General features: G+C 42.4%; 1 protein-coding gene across 7 annotated transcripts in view; it reads right to left on the reverse strand.

Annotated features, from left to right (window-relative positions):
* Positions 1–25,021, reverse strand: part of TUFT1 (tuftelin 1) — a gene marked incomplete at its 3' end in the record, with an annotated part of 45,517 nt that extends 20,496 nt beyond the window's left edge. For 3 of the 7 annotated variants that reach the window (XM_082475248.1, XM_082475251.1, XM_082475247.1), the window contains exons 1-3: positions 24,885–25,021; positions 1,665–1,739; positions 1,150–1,251 (exon numbers count right to left, since the gene is read on the reverse strand). In XM_082475248.1, the coding sequence (XP_082331374.1) occupies positions 1,150–1,251; positions 1,665–1,739; positions 24,885–24,944 (237 nt within the window). In that variant the 5' untranslated portion in view covers positions 24,945–25,021. Of the gene's footprint in view, positions 1–1,149; positions 1,252–1,664; positions 1,740–1,968; positions 3,309–24,884 lie in introns of those variants that run through there. The other 4 variants (XM_082475250.1, XM_082475249.1, XM_082475252.1 and 1 more) reach the window with 2 other exon arrangements.

The raw sequence follows: 25,021 nt of genomic DNA on the forward strand, positions 1-25,021 counted from the left end.
AAAGGATTTGCATAAATATTTCTCCAAAGAAGATATACAAATGGCATAAGCATTTCTCAATAAGCATAAGAAAAGATGTCATCAGGGAAATGCAATTAAAACCACAACAAGATATCAATTCACATCCACTAGGATGGCTATAATCAAAACGATGGACAATAACAAGTGTTAATGAGTATGTACAGAAACCGGAACCCTCGTACATCACTGATGGGAATATAAAATGGAGCAGATGCTTTGGAAAAAAGTCTGGTAGTTTCTCAAAAGATTAAATATAAATATAGAATTACCATATGAGCTAGCAATTTCACTACTGCTAGGTATATACCAAGAGAACTGAAAACGTATGTTCACCCAAAAACCTGTACATGAATATTCAGAGCAGCATTATTCATAAAAGATAGTGGAAACAACCCAAATGTCCATCAATTGATGAATGGGTAACAAAATGTGGTATATTCATTCAAGGGAACATGATTCAGCCGTTAAAAGCAGTGAGTACTGATGTATGTTACAACGTGGCTGAACTCTGAACATACTGTGCTAAGTGAAAGAAGCCAGATACAAAAGGCCACACGTTGTATGATTCCATTTATATGAGATGTCTAGAAGGGGCAAATCCATAGAGACAGAAGGTAGATTGGTGATTGCCAGGAGCTAGAAGGAGTGACTGAAAATGTTCTGAAATTAGTAGTGGTGGTGGTTGCACAACTCTGTGAATATACTAAAAACCACTGAATTGTACACTTTAACCAAATCAATTGTATGGTATGTGAATTATATCTCAAAAAGCTGTTTTTAAAAAAGAAATAACAAAAATTGTTTTAATTTTTAAAAATAAGTTCCATAAACACACTTCCCCCCGGTCTCCACAACTTCCAGCAGCTAAACATGGACAGTGGATAAGCACCTAGAAAGGTCATCCCATCCATCCCCATGCCCAGGGCCGCGTAGCACCAAAGTCACTACAGACTGACTGTGGTCTCCTGGTGTTAATTAAGATCTTTCCAGGAGATGGCCAGGAGCTACGCAGGTCTGGTTCTTCCTAGTCAAACCACAAGGTCCCTTTGACGAAGTCAGCTGTTCCCTCTCCTGTGTCTATAGGGAGAAAGAGAGGAGGGAGAAACAGTGGAGGTGAACTAAGCTTACCTTAATGATCTCTTCATGTCCATCGTTGGACTCCACCAGTTCTGAGGCCAGAGAATGACCAGTTGAGCGGCCAGACACCATGGCATAGGTCTTCCTGCCGGCCTACCGGAGAGAGAGAGAAAAGTGGCTCAGAAACCATAAGACAAGCACAGAACTTCTGCCCCTCAACCAATGCAGAAGAACTGCTCCTCAAAAGACTTGAAGGGTTAGTCCGATCTTCCCCTCCAAAAATTCATTTCAGAACCTCTACCAAAAGCCACAGGACGAACACAGCAGCAGCAAGAACACAGGACAGGGAAAATTAGTTGAAATTGCAGGTTAGTTTTAATTTTAATGGGGGTCTCTCCATCCCCCAAAGCAGTGCACAATGCTGAGGTCAGCTGGGTGTGCCTGAAAGGAGATGCTCCCGGGCAGCAGAGGAGATGGCTCCAGCCAGCACTGGGACGAGGGGTCAGCGGCAAGGAAGGAGAACTGGCGGAGGGGAGGAGGCCTTGCCCCACCAGAAACCTCAATACCTTCTGGGCTATGCGTTCAAGTTCATCTCCTGTCAGTTCACCCTGGAGAGTCAGCCTGAGAATGTCCACGCTGCCCTAATAATGACAATGACAGCAACAATAACCTCTTACCTTGATAGTCTACTACCAGTACACATGCACTTTTGCCAGCCCTGTGGAGTGGGCCTTATTATCACCATTTCACAGACAAGAAAAGCTGAGGTCCGGGGAGGTGACATCAGCTTGTCCAAGATCAGTTCGCTCTTAGGTGATAAGGATGTCTCCGGGGACTTTGACAGTGCTCTTTACAATGCACAGAGACTACACAGCACACTGCTCCGTGTGGTTCCAGAGGGGCTACCCTGGTCCTTGGATTACAGGAAGCACATTGCATGCACTCTCCTTTCCCCAACCCTGAAGACGGCATCCCTGGATTGGTCATCCCCAATCCAGAATTTCTGCACCTGACAGCCAACCAGGTAGTTATTGATACACTTTATAAGACTAAGATATCCTTCCTGAACCAAACCATAGGAAGGTACATGAATCCAAACCCCTATTTCTATGAGCCACACAGAAATTATCCAAATGAAAGCAGGCACCTAACTTCAAAGGGAAAAGCAGATGTTCTTTCATAACTCAAAGAAGTTTTAAAAAACACATTGTGAGGAAGATAGAAAACCCGAGGGGGAAAGCATGCAATAAGAGAGAGAAGTGGGGGGCTGGAGATTTGGGGAGATAATAACACTGAGAGAGAATCAGCAAGGCAGAGTGGACCAAATCCTGCCAATAACCCATGTTATGTGTACAGGTGGACAAGAGGCTTAGCCACTCTGGGCCTCTGGATCTCACTGGAAAAATAAGCGTTGGACTAAGTATCTCTAAGGCTCCTTCCAGCCTTGATATTATGGCAGCATAAAAGAGGAGTATATGCCTCTCCCATCCAACGATGGGAAGATGGGTGCTGAACTAGCCAAGATGAAAGTGACCTTCAGGTCATCTGGTCATACCCTGCCATGAGGTCCAGAAGTATAAATGTCATCTTACTCTTTACACATTTTAAGGAACCCTCCTAACCTTCCAAATGTCTGTTGGAAAGAAAGAAAGAGGAAAGAATGGACTCTGCCCAGAGAGTTGGGAGAAGCTTTTCTGGGTAGGCAATAGTCCTTCCTACACAAGAAAGAGTGAATTAGTGGAGAAGTAATCAGTCTCTGTAGTCAGATACTTAACTCTCAGTGTTCTCGCTATAAAATGGGAATACCATCCAACTGAGAGCTTTTTGGTTGAAGATTAACTGAAAATGTATGGAGGTTGTTCTCTGCCACATAAGAGGGAGGTACTCAAATATTAGCCTCCTCCCACTTCTTGTAATGAACCCAAATTTAAGAAAAATGGAAGACACTTCCACATGGCCCTTAAGCCTTCCCAATCCTGGCAATGTAGCTAGATTTACAAAAACACTTAATTCCTACCAAATAAAAGCCAGACCCTTAGTGTGGCATTTAAGGCTCTCCACAGTCTGAGTCAACTCACATCTCCTGCTACTGCTCTTCACTGCCCCTGGTCCAATACGTCCCATGCCTTCCCACTTCTGTAACTTTGCTGTCATCATTTCCTTAGCCTTAAATGTTCTTTCCAATGACTATATTACCCAAAGCAATCTACAGATTCAATGCAATCCCTATCAAACTACCAATGGCATTTTTCACAGAACTAGAACAAAAAACTGCACAATTTGTATGGAAACACAAAAGACCCCAAATAGCCAAAGCAATCTTGAGAAAGAAAAACGGAGCTGGAGGAATCAGGGTCCCTGATTTCAGACTATACTACAAAGCTACAGTAATCAAGATGGTATGGTACTGGCACAAAAACAGAAATGTAGATCAATGGAACAGGATAGAAAGCCCAGAGATAAACGCATGCACATAATGGTCACCTTATTCTTGATAAAGGAGGCAAGAATATACAATGGAGAAAAGACAGCCTCTTCAATAAGTGGCGCTGGGAAAACTGGACAGCTACATGTAAAACAATGAAATTAGAACACTCCCTAACACCATACACAAAAATAAACTCAAGATGGATTAAAGACCTAAATGTAAGGCCAGACACTATAAAACTCTTAGAGGAAAACATAGGCAGAACACTCTATGACATAAATCACAGCAAGATCCTTTTTGACCCAACTCCTAGAGAAGTGGAAATAAAAACAAAAATAAACAAATGGGATCTAATGAAACTTAAAAGCTTTTGCACAGCAAAGGAAACCATAAACAAGACAAAAAGACAACCCTCAGAACGGGAGAAAATATTTGCAAATGAAGCAACTGACAAAGGATTAATCTCCAAAATTTACAAGCAGCTCATGCAGCTCAATATCAAAAAAACAAACAACCCAATCCAAAAATGGGCAGAAGACCTAAATTGACATTTCTCCAAAGAAGATATACAGATTGCCAACAAACACATGAAAGAATGCTCAACATCACTAATCATTAGAGAAATGCAAGTCAAAACCACAATGAGGTATCACCTCACACCAGTCAGAATGGCCATCATCAAAAAATCTACAAACAATAAATGCTGGAGAGGGTGTGGAGAAAAGGGAACCCTCTTGCACTGTGGGTGGGAATGTAAATTGATACAGCCACTATGGAGAACAGTATGGAGGTTCCTTAAAAGACTAAAAATAGAACTACCATACGACCCAGCAATCCCACTATTGGGCATATACCCTGAGAAAACCATAATTCAAAAAGAGTCACGTACCACAGTGTTCACTGCAGCTCTATTTACAATAGCCAGGACATGGAAGCAACCTAAGTGTCCATCAACAGATGAATGGATAAAGATGTGGCACATATATACAATGGAATATTACTCAGCCATAAAGAGAAATGAAATTGGACTATTTGTAGTGAGGTGGATGGACCAAGAGTCTGTCAAACAGAGTGAAGTAAGTCAGAAAGAGAAAAACAAATAATGTATGCTAACACATATATATGGAATCTTAAAAAAAAAAAAAAAGGTTATGAAGAACCTAGGGGAAGGACAGGAATAAAGATGCAGACGTAGAGAATGGACTTGAGGACATGGGGAGGGGGAAGGGTAAGCTGGGATGAAGTGAGACAGTGGCATGGACTTATATATACACTACTAAATGTAAAATAGATAGCCAGTGGGAAGCAGCCACATAGCACAGGGAGATCAGCTCAGTGCTTTGTGACCACCTAGAGGGGTGGATAGGGAGAGTGGGAGGGAAACACAAGAGGGAAGAGATATGGGGATATATGTATATGTATAGCTGATTCACTTTATTATAAAGCAGAAACTAACACACCATTGTAAGGCAATTATACTCCAACATAGATGTTAAAAAAAAAAAATGTTCTTTCCTCCCATTTTCACCAGGGGCATCTGCAAGTCCCTCAAGAGCTTGCATTCAATTGCCACATCTTCCATGACACTTCCCTACATCCTGTGGGAAACACCTACTCCCTTCCCTGAGCTCCCTCTGTATCACAGGGCCTCCGGTGGCACGTGCCTCTCACTTATTTGTGATCCATGAGGAATTACCCCTTCTAACTGTTAACTCCTTGTGGGCAGCTGTCTGCCACAGCCCCTAACAAAGGTAAGTATTTTCTGAATGCATAGTGAGTGTTCCATGACATCTAGGTCAAGAGAACATTAGAAAAGAAAGAAGAAAAAATAATTTCAAAATAGCCAGAGTGGCTGCTGACTCCTTTTCCCCAGGACACAGGCATGCATTCTGATTAAAACACAATCTCGGGAGTTCCCCGGTGGTCCAGTGGTTAGGATTTGGCACTTTCACTGCTGTGGCCTGGGTTCAACCATGGTATTCTAATTGGAAGAGCACAGACAACTAGGCTGGATTTGGGCCCTGAGAGGTCATCTCCTCTGTTCATGTCATCAGAATCCCAGTCGGAGACAAGAAAGAGAGCAAGTTGAAGAAGTACTCAAGGAAATAATGGCTGAAGCTTCCCAAATTTGGCAAAAGACGAATCTGCAGATTCAAGGAGCTCAGCAAACATGATAAACCCAAAATTCATGCCAAGATATATTGTAATTAAACTTCTGATAACTAAAGACAAAGAAAAAATCATGAAAGCAGCCAGAGAAAAATGACACCTTACCAATAGGGGGAAAACACTTTGAATAACAACAGATTTCTCATCAGAAACCATGAAGGCCAGAAGAAAATGGGACACTATTTTTCAAGTGCTGGGGAAAAAAAAACCTCTCAATCAATTTTTTCCCAGGAAAAATATTCATCAGGAATGAGGGGGAAATCAAGACATTCTCAGGTAAAGGAAAATTAACAGAATTTCTTACCAGTAGACCTACACTAAAAGAATGGCTTTGAAAGTTCTCTAAACAGAAAAGAAACAATAAAAAAGGAATCTTGGAACATTAGGAAGACAGAAACAACATGGATAGCAAAAACATGGGTTAATACAATAGGCTTTCCCTCTCTCCTTGAGTTTTCTAAATTATGTTTGATGATTGAAGCTAAAAATTATAACCCCGTCTGATGTAATTCTAAATGAATACACAGGAAATATTTAAATTAATTATAAATGGGAGAGGGTAAAGGAATGTAAAGGAAAGCAAGGTTTCTATACCTCACTTAAACAGGTAATACTAGAGCAATCACTACAAAGTCTATACAAAGAAATAATACTCAGAAACACTATAAATGAATCAAAATTGAATCATAAAAAGTGCTCAAGTAACCCACAGAAAGGCAGGGAAAAGAAAACAGAGAAATGAAGAACAGAGAGAACAAACAACAAACAAAAATAAAATAGCAGACTTACCATACCAATAATTACACTAAATGTACACGGTCTAAATACACCAATTAAAAAACAGATTGGCGGGAATTCTCTGGCAGTCCAGTGGTAGGACTCCACACTTCTACTGCAGGGGGCCTGGATTCAATCCCTGGTTGGGGAACTAAGATCCCGCAGCCACGTGGCCATGGCCAAAATAAATAAATAAATAAATAAAATAAAAATAAAAAACAGATTGGCAGAATGGATTAAAAAAAAACATGACTCATTATATGCTGTCTATAAGAAACATACTTTAAATATAAAAATATAGGCTGGTTGAAGTAAAAGAATGGGTAAAGATATATCATGCAAATATTAATCAAAGGAATGCAGGAGTGCTGTATTAATATCAGATAATTTAAGCTCTCACTACAAGAATTTAGAAAAAGAACCAAACTCAAAGCAAGCAGGAGGAAGGAATTAATAAAGATAAGAGCATGAATAAATAAAATTTAACACAGAACAATAGGGAAAAACCAATGAAACAAAGAGCAGTTCTTTGAAAAGATCGATACATATCATAACCTCTAGCAAGACTGACAAAGAATAAAAGAGAGAGACATAAATACCAATATCAGGAATGAAATAGGATATTTCTACAGACCCTGCAGGTATTAAAAGTATAAGGTAATAATATGAAAAACTCTATGAACATAAATTTGACAATTTAGACAAAATGAATCAATTCTTCAAAAAATACAAACTACCACAGTTCATCTAATATGACATAGGTAATATGAAGAGCCTTATAACTATTAAGGAAATTAAAGTCATAATTTAAAAATTCTCGGGAGTTCCCTGGTGACCTAGGGGTTAGGATTCCAGGCTTTCACTGCCGTGGCCTGGGTTCAATCCCTGGTGGGGGAACTGAGATCTCACAAGCATGTGGCGAGGCCAAAATAAAATATTCTCAAGAAGAACTATCCAGGCCCAGATGGCTCCACTGAGAATTCTACCAAATATTTAAAAAATTAACACCAATTCTATTTCTACATAATCTCATCCAGAAAGTAGGAGGAGGGAACACCTCCAAATTCATTTCATGAATCTATTCTTATTGTGTGGCACCAAGACCAGACAAAGACAATTTTAAAAAGAAAAAAACAGACTACAAACTAACATCTCTCATGAATACAGAGATTTTATTCTCTAACATTCTGTTAGAACACGGGTAAAAGACATGAAAAGATATTTCACTGAAGAAGATATACAGATGGCAAATAAGCATATAAAAAATGTTCAGCAACATTAGTCATTAGGGAAATGCAAATTAAACCCACAGTGAGATACCACTACACACCTATCAGAATGATTAAAACAAAAAATACGCCAAATGCTGGCAAGAATGCAGAGAAACTGGATCACTCACACATTGCTTGTGGAAATACAAAGTGACACAGCGACTCTGAAAAACAATTTGCAATTTCTTTAAAAACTAAACCTACAACTACCATATGACCCAGCAATTATACTCCTGGGCATTTATCCAAAAGAAATGAAGACTTATGTTCACACAAAAACTTGCACACTAATGTTTATAGAAGCTTTATTTGTAATACCCCAAAACTAGAAACAACCCAGATGCCCTTCAATAGGTGAATGGTTAAACAAACTGCAGTACAGCCATACCATGGAATGCTTACCATTCAGCAATAAAAAGGAACAAATTATTGATGCATGCAACAACAATTTCCAAAGAATTATGCTAAATGAAAGAAGTCAATCACAAAAGGTTACATACTATATGATTCCATTTATGTATTGATAATAGTCTTGAAATGACAAAATTATACAAATGGAGAACAGATTAGGGGTTGTCAGGAGTTAAGGAGAAGATGGAGATGGGAAGGAAGTGGGTGTGACTCTAAAAGGGCAACCTGAAGTATCTTTGTGCTGATGGAAATATTCTGTCCCTTGACTGTATTTATGTCACTATCCTGATTGTGACAGTGCACTATGGTTTTGCAAGATGTTACCACTGAGGAATGCTAAGTAAAGGGTGCAGAGAACTCTATTATTTCTTATAACTGCATGTGAATCTACAACTGTCTTTTTTTTAAAAAGTAATACTTCCAGAGATAAAAATTAAAGAATATAATGAAAATAATTATAATCCTGGACTTCCCTGGTGGCACAGTGGTTAAGAATCCACCTGCCAATACAGGGGACATGGGTTCGATCCCTGGTCCAGGAAGATCCCACAGGCTGTGGAGCAATTAAGCCCGTGCGCCACAACTACTGAGCCTGCACCCTAGACCCTGCGAGCCACAACTACTGAGCCTGCGATCTAGAGCCCGCGAGCCACAACTACTGAGCCCGTGAGCCACAGCTACTGAAACCCATGCGCCTAGAGCCCATGCACCGCAACAAAGAGCAGCCCCCACTCGCCGCAACTAGAGAAAGCCTGTGCACGGCAACAAACTCAATGCAGCAAAAAATAAATAAATAAAATAAATAAATACATTTATTAAAAAAATAATAATTATAATCCTACTACTCCAAAATAGCCACTATTAAAATGTTAGTGTATTCCTTATAATTTTTCTATGTATATTTTTGAAAGGCATACTACTATATACAGTTATATACGTGCTTTTTCCCCCATTTAATATTTCATCATTAATTTCCATCACATTAAACATTCTTCAGGGACTTCCCTGGTGGCGCAGTGGTTAAGACTCCGCACTCCCAATGCGGGGGGCCTGGGTTCGATCCCTCGTCAGGGAACTAGATTCCACATGTATGCCACAACTAAGTGTTTGCATGCTACAACTAAGAGCCCGTGTACCACAACTAAGGAGCCCTTGGGCCACAAATAAGGAGCCCATGTGCCACAACTAAGGAGCCTGCCTGCCACAACTAAGACCCAGCACAACCAAATAATAAACATTTTAAAAATAAATAAATAAATATTCTTCAAAATTTGCTTTTAATGGCTACTAGTATTCCATGAATAGATCAGACTAATTTATCCAGCCTACCCCCCCACCCCAGTACAGGTTCTTATCAACTTTTTGCATTTTATTATTTATATATTTATTTTTTTATTTTAGAAAATATATTTTATTTTGATAGAATGACATGATACACAGCAGTACCTAGATCACCACCAGATTTACTGCCTGGTCCATTACTCCTCAAGCCCAACTTGATTTTCTCTCTTCTTTGCAGAAAAAGAATAGCATTTGGAACAGTTAGACCTTGGCTCAAGCACTGGCTCCAGCTTTTATTTGTTGTGTGTATTAATTTTATTCTCCCTCAGCCTTAGTTTAGTAGTTGGCAAGATGGATAGTACAACATTTAAGTGAGAACACAGTGACTAATACACATAGACATACAAAAACGCCAGTTCCTCAAATTTGACATAATGCTCCTCTTCAAAATATTTTCCATAAGCATATTCCATATGCTTATAGGTTAAAGTAATATGCCTTGTCATGGAAAAAGATGCATATTAACTCCTACTTCACACTATATACAAACATTAATTCCAAGTGGATTGTAGATGTAAGTGTGAAAAGCAGAACAATAAAGGTTTTATAGGAGAACATCTTTATGGCCTTGGAAAGGCAAAATTTTTCTTAACCACAGCACAAAAAAATCCTCCCCATAAAAAACGGATACATTGGACTATATTAAAATTTTGAACTTTTGTTCATCAAAAGACTCCACTAAGAGAGTATGACAACCCACAGAGTAGAAGATATTCACTCTATGACTATCTGACAAAGGATATTCAGAATACATTAAGAATTCCTACAAAACAAAAAGACAAAAAAACAATGTGGTATCCTGGACTGAAACCTGGATCAGAAAAAGGACATTAGTGGAAAAGCTGGTGAAATCCAAATAAAGTCTATAATTTAGTTAATAGTATTGTATCAACATTAATGTCTTAGTTATGACAAATGCACCATGGTTATTAAGATGCTAACATTGGGGGAAATTGGGTGAAGAGCACATGAGTATTATCTTCGCAACTTTTCTGTAAATCTAAAATTATTTCAAAATAAAAAGTATATTTAAAGAAAGAAGGAAAGTGGGGAGGGAGGGAACATGAGAGGGAGAGAGAGTGGTACCCAACAGAAAAATGGGCAAAAGACTTCAATAGATACATCACATAAGAGGATATCCAAATGTCCAATAAACATATGAAAAGGGTTCCACCTTATTAGTCATCGTTATCAAAGAACTAGAAACTAAAACCATAAGGCGATACCACAAACTATCCATCAGAATGACTAAAATGAAAAAAAAAAATACCAAGTTTCGGGGGCTGTGGAACAATCAGAACGGACAGTGGGTTTGCTCATTATCACAATCACTTTGGAAGTATCTACCAAAGATGAACACATGCATACCTTATAATGCAGCAATTCCACACCTGGTTATCTACTCAACACAAATGCATACGTACTTTCCCCATAAAAACATATACTAGGGGCTTCCCTGGTGGCGCAGTGGTTGAGAATCTGCTTGCCAATGCAGGGGACACGGGTTCGAGCCCTGGTCTGGGAAGATCCCACATGCCGCGGAGCAACTAGGCCCGTGAGCCACAACTACTGAGCCTGCGCGTCTGGAGCCTGTGCTCCGCAACGGAAGAGGCTGCGATAGTGAGAGGCCCGCGCACCGCGATGAAGAGTGGCCCCCACTTGCCGCAACTAGAGAAAGCCCTCACACAGAAACGAAGAGCCAACACAGCCATAAATTTAAAAAATTTTTAAAAATGAATAAAAGCGCAATGTACATACAAAAAATATATATATATATACACTAGAATGTTCATAGTAGCATTTTTCATAATAGCCAAAAACTAGAAATTACCCAAATGTTTTTGGAGTAGAATGGATAAACTGTGATACAGTCATACAACAGAACACTGTACAACAATGAAAAAGAATGAACTAATGTACATGCAACATGGATGAACTTTACAGAAACGTTAAGCAATAGAAGTCATACACAGAAGTATACTATATGATTCCACTTATATAAAAAGTATAAAAGCAAGCAAAACTAATATATGCTTCAGAAGTCAGGACAGTGGTTACCCTTGAGGGTGATGGGTAGGTAATGACTAGAAAGGGACAAGAGGGGGCTTCTGTGGTATTGGTAATGATCTGTTTTTTGATCTGGGTGATGGTTAGAGAAGTGTATCCAGTTTGTGAAAATTACTTGACTGTACATATATGATATATGCACATTTATGTATGTATTTTATTGTTTAACATACATAAATGTATGCTTTTTTAAAAAAGCAAACAAAGAAATTTAAAACGCCTTATTGCAGCATTAAAGTCCCCTTATGATCAGACCTATCACAGTATATATCACATAATGTCTTGACTCCCACCAGTACCCCACCTGTACCCTACATTAGCTATCCCAAACGTTCCTGATCCAATTGCAGGAAGGCATCCAAATCCAAATTTCTATTTCTGTTGATGAGTTTTCCAATGCAATACACGCTCCCACCTCCCCACAAGTGTACATGTCGTTTTCTCCTCCAGGGATACGCTTCCCTCCCTTGCCTCCTTGGAGAATTCCCAGTCAACCTTGAAGGCTCAGCTCTAAGAGTCCTACCCTAGCACTCCTTAGTCAGAGCCTGCTCCTGCACCCCCTGCACCCTACATATCCTACACTGTAACACTGGCCCCCTTCCTTCATAACTACTTATTCATTCATCTCCCCAATAAAATCATAAGCTCCCTGAAGACTTCGATGGCTTATTTAGTACAGTGCCTTGCTTAGAGCGGGCATATCAAAGAATATGTGTTGTGTGAATTTCAGGTACTGTGGTCTGGGATTTTCCCACTTCTCTTTCTTTTGAGAACATAAGACTCCTCAGTTTAGAGAAGTGGTATGGAATACTGGAAAAAGGCAGACATGAAAAGGGGAAAACAAGAAAAAAAAAAAAAAATGAGCGAAGACCAAGAAAGGCAACACTAAGAAGAAACATAAGCGGCTAATAAATATATGAAAGATGCTCAACCTTACCAGTAATCAAGGAAATGCAAATTAAAATAATAATGAGTTATCATTTGGGGGGAATTTCATTAAATTTTGATTTAAAGAGTGTAAGATAAGACACATAGGGCTTCCCTGGTGGCGCAGTGGTTGAGAGTCTGCCTGCCCATGCAGGGGACACGGGTTCGAGCCCTGGTCTGGGAAGATCCCATATGCCACGGAGCAACTGGGCCCATGAGCCACAATTACTGAGCCTGCGCGTCTGGAGCCTGTGCTCCGCAACAAGAGAGGCCGCGATGGTGAGAGGCCCGCGCACCGCGATGAAGAGTGGTCCCCACTTGCCGCAACTAGAGAAAGCCCTCGCACAGAAACGAAGACTCAACACAGTCATAAATAAATAAATAAATAAATAAAAGAACGTGAATTTCTAAAAAAAAAAAAAAGACACATAGAAGTATGCTCACAGCAGCACTGCTTGCAATGGCAAAACACTGGAAACAACCCAAATGATGCACTGACAAGTAAATGGATGAATAAAATCTGGCATATTAGTACAGTGAGCTACAGCTACATGCATTGACATGAAGGAATCTCAAAATTAATGTTATGCAAAAAAGTAAGCAGTAGAATATAGTTGATACCATGTATACAAAGTTCAAAACATGTCAAACTAAGCAATATATTACTTGAGCATGCAGTAAAAGTATAATAAAACGCAAGAAAATAAACACAAAATTCACAAATTCTGTGGAGGAAGCAGAGGGGTTATGATCCAGAAAGGACCCCAGGGGGCTTCAAAAGTATTGGTAATGTTCTGTTTCTTAACCTGGTTGTTCAGTACACCAGGACCATTGTATTGCTATGCTTTAAAACTTCCCATATAGGGACTTCCCTGGTGGTCCAGTGGTTAAGACTCCGTACTTCCACTGCAGGGCGCATGGCACGGTTCGATCCCTGGTCATCAGGGAACTAAGACCCCACAGGCCACACGGTGTGGCCAAAAAAAAAAACTTCACATATACACAAGAATCCTTTCTTGCTTTTCAGTAAGCGAGTGAGTTACTTCATGTGAATCCTACAGAAATATCATTTTTATTTTTATTTTTTAAAATATTTATTTATTTGGCTGCGTTGGGTCGTAGTTGCAGCACGTGGGATCTTCGTTGCAGCGTGTGGGCTCTTTATTGCGGCGCTCGGGCTCTAGAGCACGTGGGCTCAATAGTTGCAGCGCTCAGGCTCTCTAATTGTGGTGTGCAGGCTCAGTAGTTGTGGCGCACCGGTTTAGTTGCCCTGCAGCATGTGGGATCTTAGTTCCCCAACCAGGGATCGAACCCCGGTTCCCTGCATTGGAAGGCAGATTCTTAACCACTGGACCACCAGGGAAGTCCCAGAAATATCATTTTTTAGATCAAGTGACTGGCAAATTTTAAAGATACTGATAATACCTAGGGTTGGTGAGGATGCAGGGAAAAAGACTAATCTCCCATGTATATCGTTGGAGATTATAAAAGTATTTTTAGAAACTAATTGGCGATATTAATAAAGAGTTTGCATATTTTATAAACCCTTTGAGTAATTCCACTTTTATGAATATGGCCTATGAAAATCCATGCACATTTGCCCAAAGATATGTGTGTAAAGCTGTTGACTGCAATACTCTTTGCAATAGTTAAAGACGTGGAAACAGCATAAATATTCATGAGTAAGTGAGTGTGTGAATCAAGTATGGTAACATCCACACCATGAAATACTACACTGCTGATAAATAAACCTCTATAAATTGACAGGAAAAGACCTCCAAGACATATTAAGTGAAAAAAAAGCAAGTCACAAATTCATTCATAAAATATGTCTTCTTATTTATTTAAGTACATACATATATTCATAGTATTGGTAATTGCCGGTTCCTAAATAAAGCAATTACTACATGCTGAGCCCTATTGGGCGCTGTTCTAAGTGCTTTACATGTATTAACTCATTTAATCCTCACAACACAACTATATGGTAGGTATAAATTCCCATTTTATAGACAAGAAAACTGAGGCACAGAAGTTAAGTATCTTGCCCAAGGTCATATAACTAGTAAGGAGCAGAGCCAGGATTCAAACCCAGGCCCTGTGGCTCCAGAGTCTGTGCTCCTACTCACCATGCCACGTTGGCATTTCTTGAAAGTAAGCACAACAGAAAAGCACTGAATTCATATACACTAAGCTAGAGAAAGTCAAGGGAGTCAAGGGACTTTCAGTCCATATACTTCTATAGTGTTTTAAACTTCTGCAACAAACATGTATTTGTGTGACATTCCTATAATAAAATAAATAAAATAAAGAGAAGGAAAGAAAAAGTACTAAACTTAGAGGTGGGATCTGAGTCCGACCCCTACTAATCCTTGAGCAAATCATTTTATTTCTCTGGGCAATTTTCCGTGTACAAAATGGGGGTAATAATACCTACCTTGCTTACACTTTAGGCAGGGTAGGTAGATGTGTAGGAACAGTGTGAAAAGTGCTTTGCAAACCATAAATCACTTCACAAAAGTAAGGCAGCGTCAACTTTCCCAAGGAGCTCTGGAAAGACTGCAAGGGAGGAGAGTAGGTGAGACAAACTGTCTAAAAGAAGCCTATGAATAAATCTAGGGTTCTCTCTGGCACCTCATCCTCTAGAACCAGAGGATCCAGTCTGTAAGGCCACAGACTTCACCCCACAACCCCAAACCATAGCCAAGAAGGAAAACCCAGGCCCCTCTCTGCTTGGTGCCATTGGTTGTTTTCTGGGGCTGGAGTGACCCCAAGGCTGCGAGCAGGCTCCAGGAAGCTTTAGGAACACCCCAAGATGTCTAGCAGGGTGGTCCCCACTGGGTACTCTCTGAACAGCAAGATAGGAAAGGGAGCCATCTTCTCTAAGGAAAAAGGAACAGAGCTAATCACAAGGTAAGCAGTCTCTAACCTCGTAAACATTCTTGGGGAGAAGCCCAGCCACCTTCAAATTACAGGCAGCCTCTCCACTCTGTTCAAACAAATCTCCAGCTGTGACTCACTCCTCAGAGCGGGGAGGGGGTAAACACATAGCTGAGGGCTTAGAGATCAAGACGCTAAGGAGGAGTGATACGGAGATATAGCAGGGAGGCCCCAGAGCTTCTCACATCACTGGCTCATGTGAATAGGGGAAAGAGCTATGGGAAAATACGTTTCCCCAGCTCCCACTCCCCAGGCTGCTATGAGGGCCATGAGGACTGGATGGCAGGTGAGGATCAAGGGACTCCGAGAAGGAAGTAAGGGAAGTGGAAGATTGCCCCTGAGCTGGAAACCAGCATCCTTAATTTATCCTCTCCCTATAACCCCCTCCTCCACCATTTTGTCCCTCAATCCTGTTCCCTGGTCCCACCGGGAATGTACATGGTCTCTCAAACTGCTACAGCAGCAGCCACCTCAACTTTCCCCTTCTGAGAAATGGGAATAGCCAGCACCTTGAAACAATGGTTCCCAAGAGGTCAGGATGAGGAAAGCCCCAATAAAGTCAAAGAGGCCAGATGCAGAGGTTGGGGGATGACCCGCTCTTGGCTAAGACTCCTAACCCACTCAGCTCACAGATCTCAGGTATCCTTGATCCTGCCTCTCACAGGGTTCTCTAGGTCAGAGATGGCCCTTTGTTGGGGATGGCACAAAGAATCATTCCTGCTCCTCCCCACAGATTAACCAACAGAACAGATATTTGCTTTTTGTCTGGCTACCTGCCCAGAGGCATGGGCTGGACAAGCTCTATGCAGAGGGCTGACCAGGGTGACTGGGAGGTGACATGAGAAAAAGGGATTTAGGGTGGCACCCTAAATGGGGCAGCCCTTCTCACTCCCTGGATCCCTAACACAGGGAATCACCAGGGCCTGGAAGTGAGAGTGTGTACATAGAGGGAGGTGGGCTCCTGAACTCTCCACTCTGAGGAAGACACCCTTTTGCTCAGCCAATCTCCCTTCAAGAAACCCACCTACTGCCCAGCCAGCCTGGAATTCCCAGTTCCCCAGCACCCTCTCCCCTCTCTAGTCTCTGATTACCTTGCTTTGCGATTTTTGCTTCTTTGCCTCCAGGCCCTAGAAGACCATTTCCTCTTCTTACCCCTGTATTTTCTTCTCCTCTTCCTGCCCCTGCTGGCTAGGCTTAAATCTGGGCCAACAGCCTCCCTGGCACATTCCTGTTCCCTCAACTAAACCTCCCCACCCCTAGGAGACAAAGGTGTTTCACAAGACTCTGCATCGTGACGCAAAGAGGCACATACCATAATTACCAGCAGGCGAGGAAGCCTGCCCCACCTGCTCTGAGCACGCGTGTGTGGAACCAAAACCATCTGCGTGCACACACCGCCCCACTACGCCCACCCGGGAGAAATATGGGCAAACTCTGGCGCCCAATGCCTGGTGACTGGGTAAGCCTCCTCACCCAGATCCTCCCACAGAGCCCAGGATTCCCCAAATTCCTGGCAGGCTTGGAGACATCAGCTGTAGTGCTCCTGAAGGTGAGAACTTGGCAATGAATGGGGGAGATGGAATGGGGTGAGGAGGAATTTATGGGCTGAGCTTGAGGCAGGTCTCATGAGTGGAAGGAACAGGCAGTCACCAAACTTGAATGGTTCCTCTGCCCAGGAGTTTCTTCCCCACCCAGGTATGACAGAGCCAGGGCTTCCACCGTTTTAGAATTCATTCATTCCTTTGGAGTAAGCATCAATGACTCCAGATGAATCCCCTTTTAAAATGCAAACATTCTGACTCAGCAATTCCAATCCTAGGTATTTCTTTCCAAGAGAAAGTAAAATGTAAGTCCACATAAAAACTTGTAAACAAATGTTCATAGCAGCATAATTCACAATACACAAAAAGAAGAAACAACCCACTAATAAGGACCTACTGTCTAGCACAGGGAACTCTACTCAATACTCTGTAATGGGCTACATGGGAAAAGAATCTAAAACGAGTGGATATATGTATATGTATAACTGATTCACTTTGCTGTACACCTGAAACTAACACAACATTGTAAATCAACTATACTCCAATAAAAATTAAAAAAAAAAGAAACAACCCCAAAGTCCACTAACATTTATTCACGATGAACATGTCATAATATATCCATACAATGGAATATTATTCAGCCATAAGAAGGAATGAAATACTGATTCATGTTACAACATGGATCAACCTTAAAAACAGGCTAATTGAAGGAAGCCAGTCACAAAGGATCACATATTATATGATTACCTTTAGATAAAATATCTAGAATAAGCAAATCATAGAGAAAGAAAGTAGACTGGTGGAATTTGGGGGGTGTTGGAAGAAAATGGGGAGTGACTGCTAATGGGTCAGGATTTCTTTCTGGGGTGATGAAAATATTCTAAAATCAGTTGTGCTGATGACTATACAACTGTGAATGTACTAAAAACCAATGAACTGTATACTTTAAATGGGTGATATGTACAGTATGTGAATTATATCTCAATAAAGCTGTTATAAAAAGAAATGAGGGGCTTCCCTGGTGGCGCAGTGGTTAAGAATCTGCCTGCCAATGCAGGGGACACAGGTGCGACCCCTGGTCTGGGAAGATCCCACATGCCACGGAGCAACTGAGCCCGTGAGCCACAACTACTGAGCCTGCGCGTCTGGAGCCTGTGCTCCGCAACAGGAGAGGCCGCGATAGTGAGAGGCCCGCGCACCGCGATGAAGAGTGGCCCCCGCTCGCCGCAACTGGAGAAAGCCCTCACACAGAAACGAAGACCCAACACAGCCAAAAATAAATAAAAAAAAAAAAGAAAGAAAGAAAAAAAGAAATGAGGCCCATAGTAAGCCTTCAGTAAATTACAGCTTTAGTTTTAAAAAAAAAGAGTCGGGCTCAGGAAAGACTTGGCATGTAACTAATGCAGCTTCTGAGGTCCTAAAGGAATGACACCTATTCCAGGGTAAAGACAAAGGTTCAGACTGCAACTGATATAAAATTTCAAATCCACTCAGGCATTGAGAGAACCTCTCTGGCCTAGACTGACCAATATAAAAAAAGGAGAGAGGACTGGTGGTGGGCGGGGGAGGGGAGAGCAAATATTCTAAGGAAGGGTAACACTGATAGGATACTTAAAGGGAATCACTTTATCAGAGTCCAGTGCATCAAGGGATACCAGCTGCCTTGGCCATGATTTCAGAAAAAGGAGGAGGAGGAAAGGAGCCCAGAGTGGGATGCTAAAATATGAACCCTGACTATCACTCTAAGACAGTCCTGGCTGAGTTGGGACTAGCGAAGGTTACGCAGGTCTTCACTCTGGGTCTACCTATAGGTCCCTTCTAATCCTCAAGACCCTCCACTGGCAGAGGAAAGGGGAAAGGAACATGTAAGAGCAAACATCAACATAATGAGAAGGAGCAAACCTTGACCAGACCACAGAGTTCCCAGACTCTTTCTCCATCCCTTGACCAGGGGAAGATAAAACACTCTAGCCAGGGGCTTCCCTGGTGGCGCAGTGGTTGAGAATCTGCCTGCTAATGCAGGGGACACGGGTTCGAGCCCTGGTCTGGGAAGATCCCACATGCCACGGAGCAGCTGGGCCCGTGAGCCACAACTACTGAGCCTGCGCGTCTGGAGCCTGTGCTCCGCAACGAGAGAGGCCGTGATAGTGAGAGGCCCGCACACCGCGATGAAGAGTGGCCCCCGCTTGCCGCAACTAGAGAAAGCCCTCGCACGAACCGAAGACCCAACACAGCCAAAATAAATAAATAAATAAATAAATAAATAAATAAATAAAGTAGCTATTAAAAAAAAAACAAAAAAAAACACTCTAGCCAGTAAGTAACAGAATATAACAACTAACATCTGAGCACCTACCATGTGCCAGGCATTGTGCTTAATATTTCATATGCATTCTTCACAACAACCTTATGAGAAGGGTGCAATTATTATCCCCATTTTACAGAGGAGGAAACTGAGACTGAAGAGATAAAGTAATTTACCAAAGTGATTTTGGGCAAAGCAAACACTGAAGTCCTGACTCTAGTCCACTGGGTCAGATTCCCAGAACCAGGCTCTTAACCACAATGTTATTAATAGAATCATAGTTTAGTCAAAAATTGTGATATACCAAAAATGGGCAGAAGTCCTAAATAGACATTTCTCCAAAGTAGACATACAGATTACCAACAAACACATGAAAAGATGCTCAACATCACTAATCATTAGAGAAATGCAAATCAAAACCACAATAAGGTACCACCTCACACCAGTTAGAATGGGCATCATCAAAAAATTTACAAACGATAAATGCTGGAGACGGTATGGAGAAAAGGGAACCCTCCTGCACTGTGGGTGGGAATGTAAATTGATACAGCCACTATGGAGAACAGTATGGAGGTTCCTTAAAAAACTAAAAACAGAGCTACCATATGACCCAGCAATCACACTACTGGGCATATGCCCTGAGAAAACCGTAATTCAAAAAGATACATGTACCACAATGTTCACTGCAGCACTATTTACAATAGCCAGGACATGGAAGCAACCTAAATGTCCATTGACAGATGAAGGGATAAAGAAGATGTGGCACATATATACAATGGAATATTACTCAGCCATAAAAAGGAACAAAACTGAATTATTTGTAATGAGGTGGATGGACCTAGAGTCCATACAGAGTGAAGTAAGTCAGAAAGAGAAAAACAAATACCGTATGCTAACACACATATATGGAATCTAAAAAAACGGTACTGATGAACCTAGTGGCAGGGCAGTAATAAAGATGCAGACGTAGAGAACGGACTTGAGGACACAGGGGGAAAGGGGAAGCTGGGATGAAGTGAGAGAGTAGCACTGACATATATACACTACCAAATGTAAAATGGATGGCTAGTGGGAAGCTGCTGCAGAGCACAGGGAGATCAGCTGGGTGCGCTGTGACGACCTAGAGTGGTGGGATAGGGAGAGTGGGAGGGAGGCTCAAGAGGGAGGAGATATGGGGATATATGTATATGTATAGCTGATTCACTTTGTTATAAAGCAGAAACTAACACAGCGTTGTAAAGCAATTATACTCCAATAACGATATTAAAAAAAATTGTGATATAATTTCTTTGGGAAGATGAGAGAAGGAAAGGGGAGCATGTAAGGAGTGGGAGTATAAACCTTCCTATAATTCCTACAATAGGAAGTCAATGATGTCTAAAACTGATAAATCATAAGCATACTATTTAGAAACATGGCAGTAAACACTAGAAAGAGCTAAACGAGTTAAAAGTGGTAACTTCCATGGGGCAGGCCTTGCATAGGGAACTGCTTACAATTTTCTTTTAAAGGCCTTTTGATATTAATAGATCTTTTAAAAATCATACACATATATTCCTTTGATAAAAAATGATTAAAAAGGAAAAAGAAAGAAAATCAGAGATCATGCAAATCAAAGTCTACTGTTGCTCTTGCCACAGTTTCCATCCTCCTCCACTGATAACAGCACTTGGGTTTGGCTTTGGAGAATCTCCCTCCTTCACTGGGCAATCTGGTGGGCCTGTCAATCAAGGAACCCCAACATGCCCTGGCCAAGTGGGGGAAGGGGCCAGTGACACCCTCTTGGAATCTTGAGCAGAATGGCAAAAAGACCTAAAACAGCTGGAACCACTTCACCCAGAAGTAGAAACCCTCCATTAGTACCTTCCACTTACCCAGGCCCCAGGACTCCCTTGGTTTGGACTTTTTAAGCTCTCCCTTAAATCCTCTGAGTTGCCCATTTCCGTCTAATAAATTCCTCTTTTGCTTAAGTTAGCTGGAGCCACTCTCTGTTGCTTATAATAAGGGAACTTAATGGGAATGTCTAAAAAAAATGAGTTTGAGGTTAATCTGTGCTTTTATTTGCCACTACAGTGGCTTGCAAACTTTTTTGACCTAAAAAATACATTTTACATCACAATCAAATAAACACACACACACATATATATAATACGTATACACAGATATAACTGAAACAAAAGTTTTGCCAAAATGTCTACCCTAACACTCTGAGAGTGTTAATTCTATTTCTTTTTTTAAAGACTTTATTGTTTTTAGAGCAGTTTTAGGTTTACAACAAAATTAGCAGAAAGGTACAGAAATTTCTCATATACCTCCCCACACACACGCATAGCCATTATCAATATCATTCACCAGAATGGTACTTTTTAACCAAAGATGAACATACATTGATACATCGTAATCACCCAACATCCACAGATCACCTTAGGGTTCACTCTAATGAAGTGAATGGTGCTGCACATTCTATGGGTTTGGACAAAGGTATAATGACATGTATCCATCGTTATAATATCATACAAAGCATTTTCACTGCCCTAAAAAACTTCTGTACTCTGTGTATTCATCTCCCCTCTCCCCACAGACTCCTGGCATCCATTCATCTTTTTACTGTCTCCATAGTTTTACCTTTTCCAGAATGGCATATAGTTGGAATCTCTTTCTTTTTTTTTTTTTTTAATAGATTTATTTATTTATTTTTGGCTGCGTTGGGTCTTCGTTGCAGCCTGCGGGCTTTCTCTAGTTGCAGCGAGCAGGGGCTGCTCTTCGTTGCGGTGCACGGGCTTCTCATTGCGGTGGCCTCTCGTTGCGGAGCATGGGCTCTAGGCACGCGGGCTTCAATAGCTGTGGCGCGTGGGCTCAGTAGTTGTGGCTCGTGGGCTCTAGAGCACAGGCTAAGTAGTTGTGGCACACGGGCTTAGCTGCTCCGCGGCATGTGGGATCTTCCCGGACCAGGGCTCGAACCCGTGTCCCCTGCATTGGCAGGCGGATTCTTAACCACTGCGCCACCAAGGAAGCCCTCTTTCTTTCTTTTTGAAAAGAGAGTTCAAAGCCTTTATGAGTATAAGACCACTCATGGCCCACCCATGCATGGACTAGACAGGATCTAAAGGACAAACTCTTCTAATACTGCAACTTTTCATCTAATATTGAGCCCTGTCCCACTGGTCCTGCCCAGTGGAGGTACAGGGGGACATGTGTAGGGTATTTGTTTATAGGAAGGCCACAAGTTTTGTGCCCCTTGTTACAATGATTCCTGTTGGGTGTGTTGTAAACAGAGGAACCATTTCTTCAGGCCTCCTGCTCTGAGCACATCTATTTCTTTTTTAACGCTGGTTCTGACCCACTAAGTTGATCTCAGTGATTATGTGATTATGATCAGCAGTTTGAAAAAAAAACACTGGCTCCCTATACCTGCCGCATCTGCCTCCAACAATAAAAGCAACCCAGAGAATGAATTAGCCATATTTCCATGTCCATGTGTAGTGCACTGAGGCATATGGCCTGGCTGGTGGAGAAATACCAACACAGTCCCAGGGTCCTGACATTCACTAGGACACACCAGACAGTTAAACTGTCTACGCTGCGGACACCAGAAGAAACATCTGTTCGTTTATTTATTCACTCACTCACTTTACACATGCACTGAGCACTCCTTCAATGGTGTGAATATACAAGAGGTTCCTGGGGACTGTCCAGAGCCATAAATTCTATCTGCAGGGTGGCTCAGAGGAGAGGAATCCAGGAAAAAGCTTGTCTCCTGACTGATCGATTGTTCACGATCTCCTCCCCTTCCTTAAGAGCTCAGGAATGTCTCTAACACCAGATCTCAGCAATAGTTATGTCATTCCCACCTTTGAAGTCAAATAACTCTCAAGCCCAGCTTAGAAAGAAGGGATAAAAGGGAATTTCTGTCTCCCCCTCATTCTAGAGGTCTCTGATAAGCTTCAAACTAATCTATGGCTGGAGATTGTCTGAATTCCTTGCTATTTTTCAATCCACTATTTCCCCCCGCCAGACAAGCAGCAAAACATCAAGTGATAGAAGAGAGTGTCAATTCATTCTCAACACTGCCAATGCCTTAGACTTAAGACTTTTCTGGATCTCTTTTCTACAGCAAGCAAAAAGAAGCCCAAACACCCCTCTCCTTTATTTCCGTCGTACCCCGTTCCCTGCCTCAACCATCCCAAGACAGTGAGCAAGCTCATGGAGTAGGACTGGGGCTGACACAATAGAGGATGGATTTTTTCCATCTACTGAAGATGAGGGATGGAGATACTGGGTTTGGGCAGTAGCAAGACCTGAATTGTAATGTGGTAGAAACTCTCACAGCCTGGGCAGAAACAGAGAGGGGACTGTGAACAGAATTAAGTTATCATCTATACCCTAAACTTGAAATGAGAAACTATTCAACAAATATTCTTTGAAGAGCCATAATTCAGGTGCGCATGGGTTAGCTCTATCTCAAGGGCATGCTGAGAGAGGAAGAGGGGAAGGGAATCAGAATCGGAGTGGAGTGGGGGAAAGGGAGGCATACAAACGCCCCATCACCTTGTCTCCCATTTCATTCTCCCCCCACAATAGCTTGGAAATTGATGAAATAATACACACCCATTCTGGGTTAAGTTCCCCAGCAGACCTAGAAACACTCAGCCACAAGTTACCCTCCTCTGCCTCTGGAGAGGAAGAATCCTACGGTCTGCTGGGGTGGGGAGGAGACCAGGTACTGGGAGCCAAGGGAGTGAGGGGAGCTGGGCAGATCGGTTAGCCCTGGAGCAGACGGGTTAGCACTCCTCTCTCCCCCACTCATTCCGTCCAGAAGCTCTCGCGTAAGTCACTTCCCTCCCCTTCTCAGCCCAGGTTCTGGCATCCCCTCCATCCACTTGCCCCGGGCTTGAAGGCTGGAGACGGAAGCAAAACCAACAACACGTCTCAGGAAGCTATCAGTTAGCCGATGGGGGGAGGGGAGCAGGAGACCCTCCATGGGGGAAAGAGGAGAAATCCTCTTTCAGCAGAGAGATGGCCCCCAAGCAGACAGCCCTATACCCCCTAGCGAAAGATAAGAGTCCCTGGCCAATCTCAGCGTACCTGGAGTTCTACCGCCCCCACCCTCCAGTCCAATCCCTAGGATTTCACTCTCTACCCTTTGTCTTGCTACTGCTCACCCAAAGCCCCATGAAGTTCTTTGAAGGGCCCCTGAGGTCACCAGGACCCACAGAAAAGCCTAATCCCCCTCGTTGGGAACCAAAGTCCAAAAGAGCACAGGGATCCCGTCCCTGGAGCTCATTCTCCTACGACGCAATCTAGCGGCGCACAGGACGCCTGAGCAGCGCGCACCCGGAGACCCGCGCTCAGTTCCGGGCAGGAGCCGCAGTGTCCTCCCAAAGGACAGGGACGCCCCTTGTCCTCGAGCCTCAAAACAGTCTTCATCCCGCAACTCCCCAGGATTCCACCGCCCGCCGCGAAGCGGCAGAAAAAGAGAAGCGCCGCGAGGAGCTGACCGCACCGAGCGCTGCACCAGGTGATGTCAGCAAACTCCTCGCTGGGCACTGGAAGGGCGGAATTAGAAACCGAGAATACCGCGCGAGGGAGGCGGTGCGGACGCTTTTTCTTACCGCGGTCTGCCCCTCCGGGTGCACATCCACCAATGTACACCAGCTATGCGTCCCGTTCATCTTCTGCTGGGGTAGCAGCTAGGACCCCAACGCTGGGCCCTGCTGTCCGGCTTCTCCTAGCCTGGCGCGCTCCGAAC

Source organism: Balaenoptera physalus (genome assembly GCF_965194825.1).
Source record: "Balaenoptera physalus genome assembly, chromosome: 1".
Lineage (NCBI taxonomy): Eukaryota > Metazoa > Chordata > Mammalia > Artiodactyla > Balaenopteridae > Balaenoptera > Balaenoptera physalus.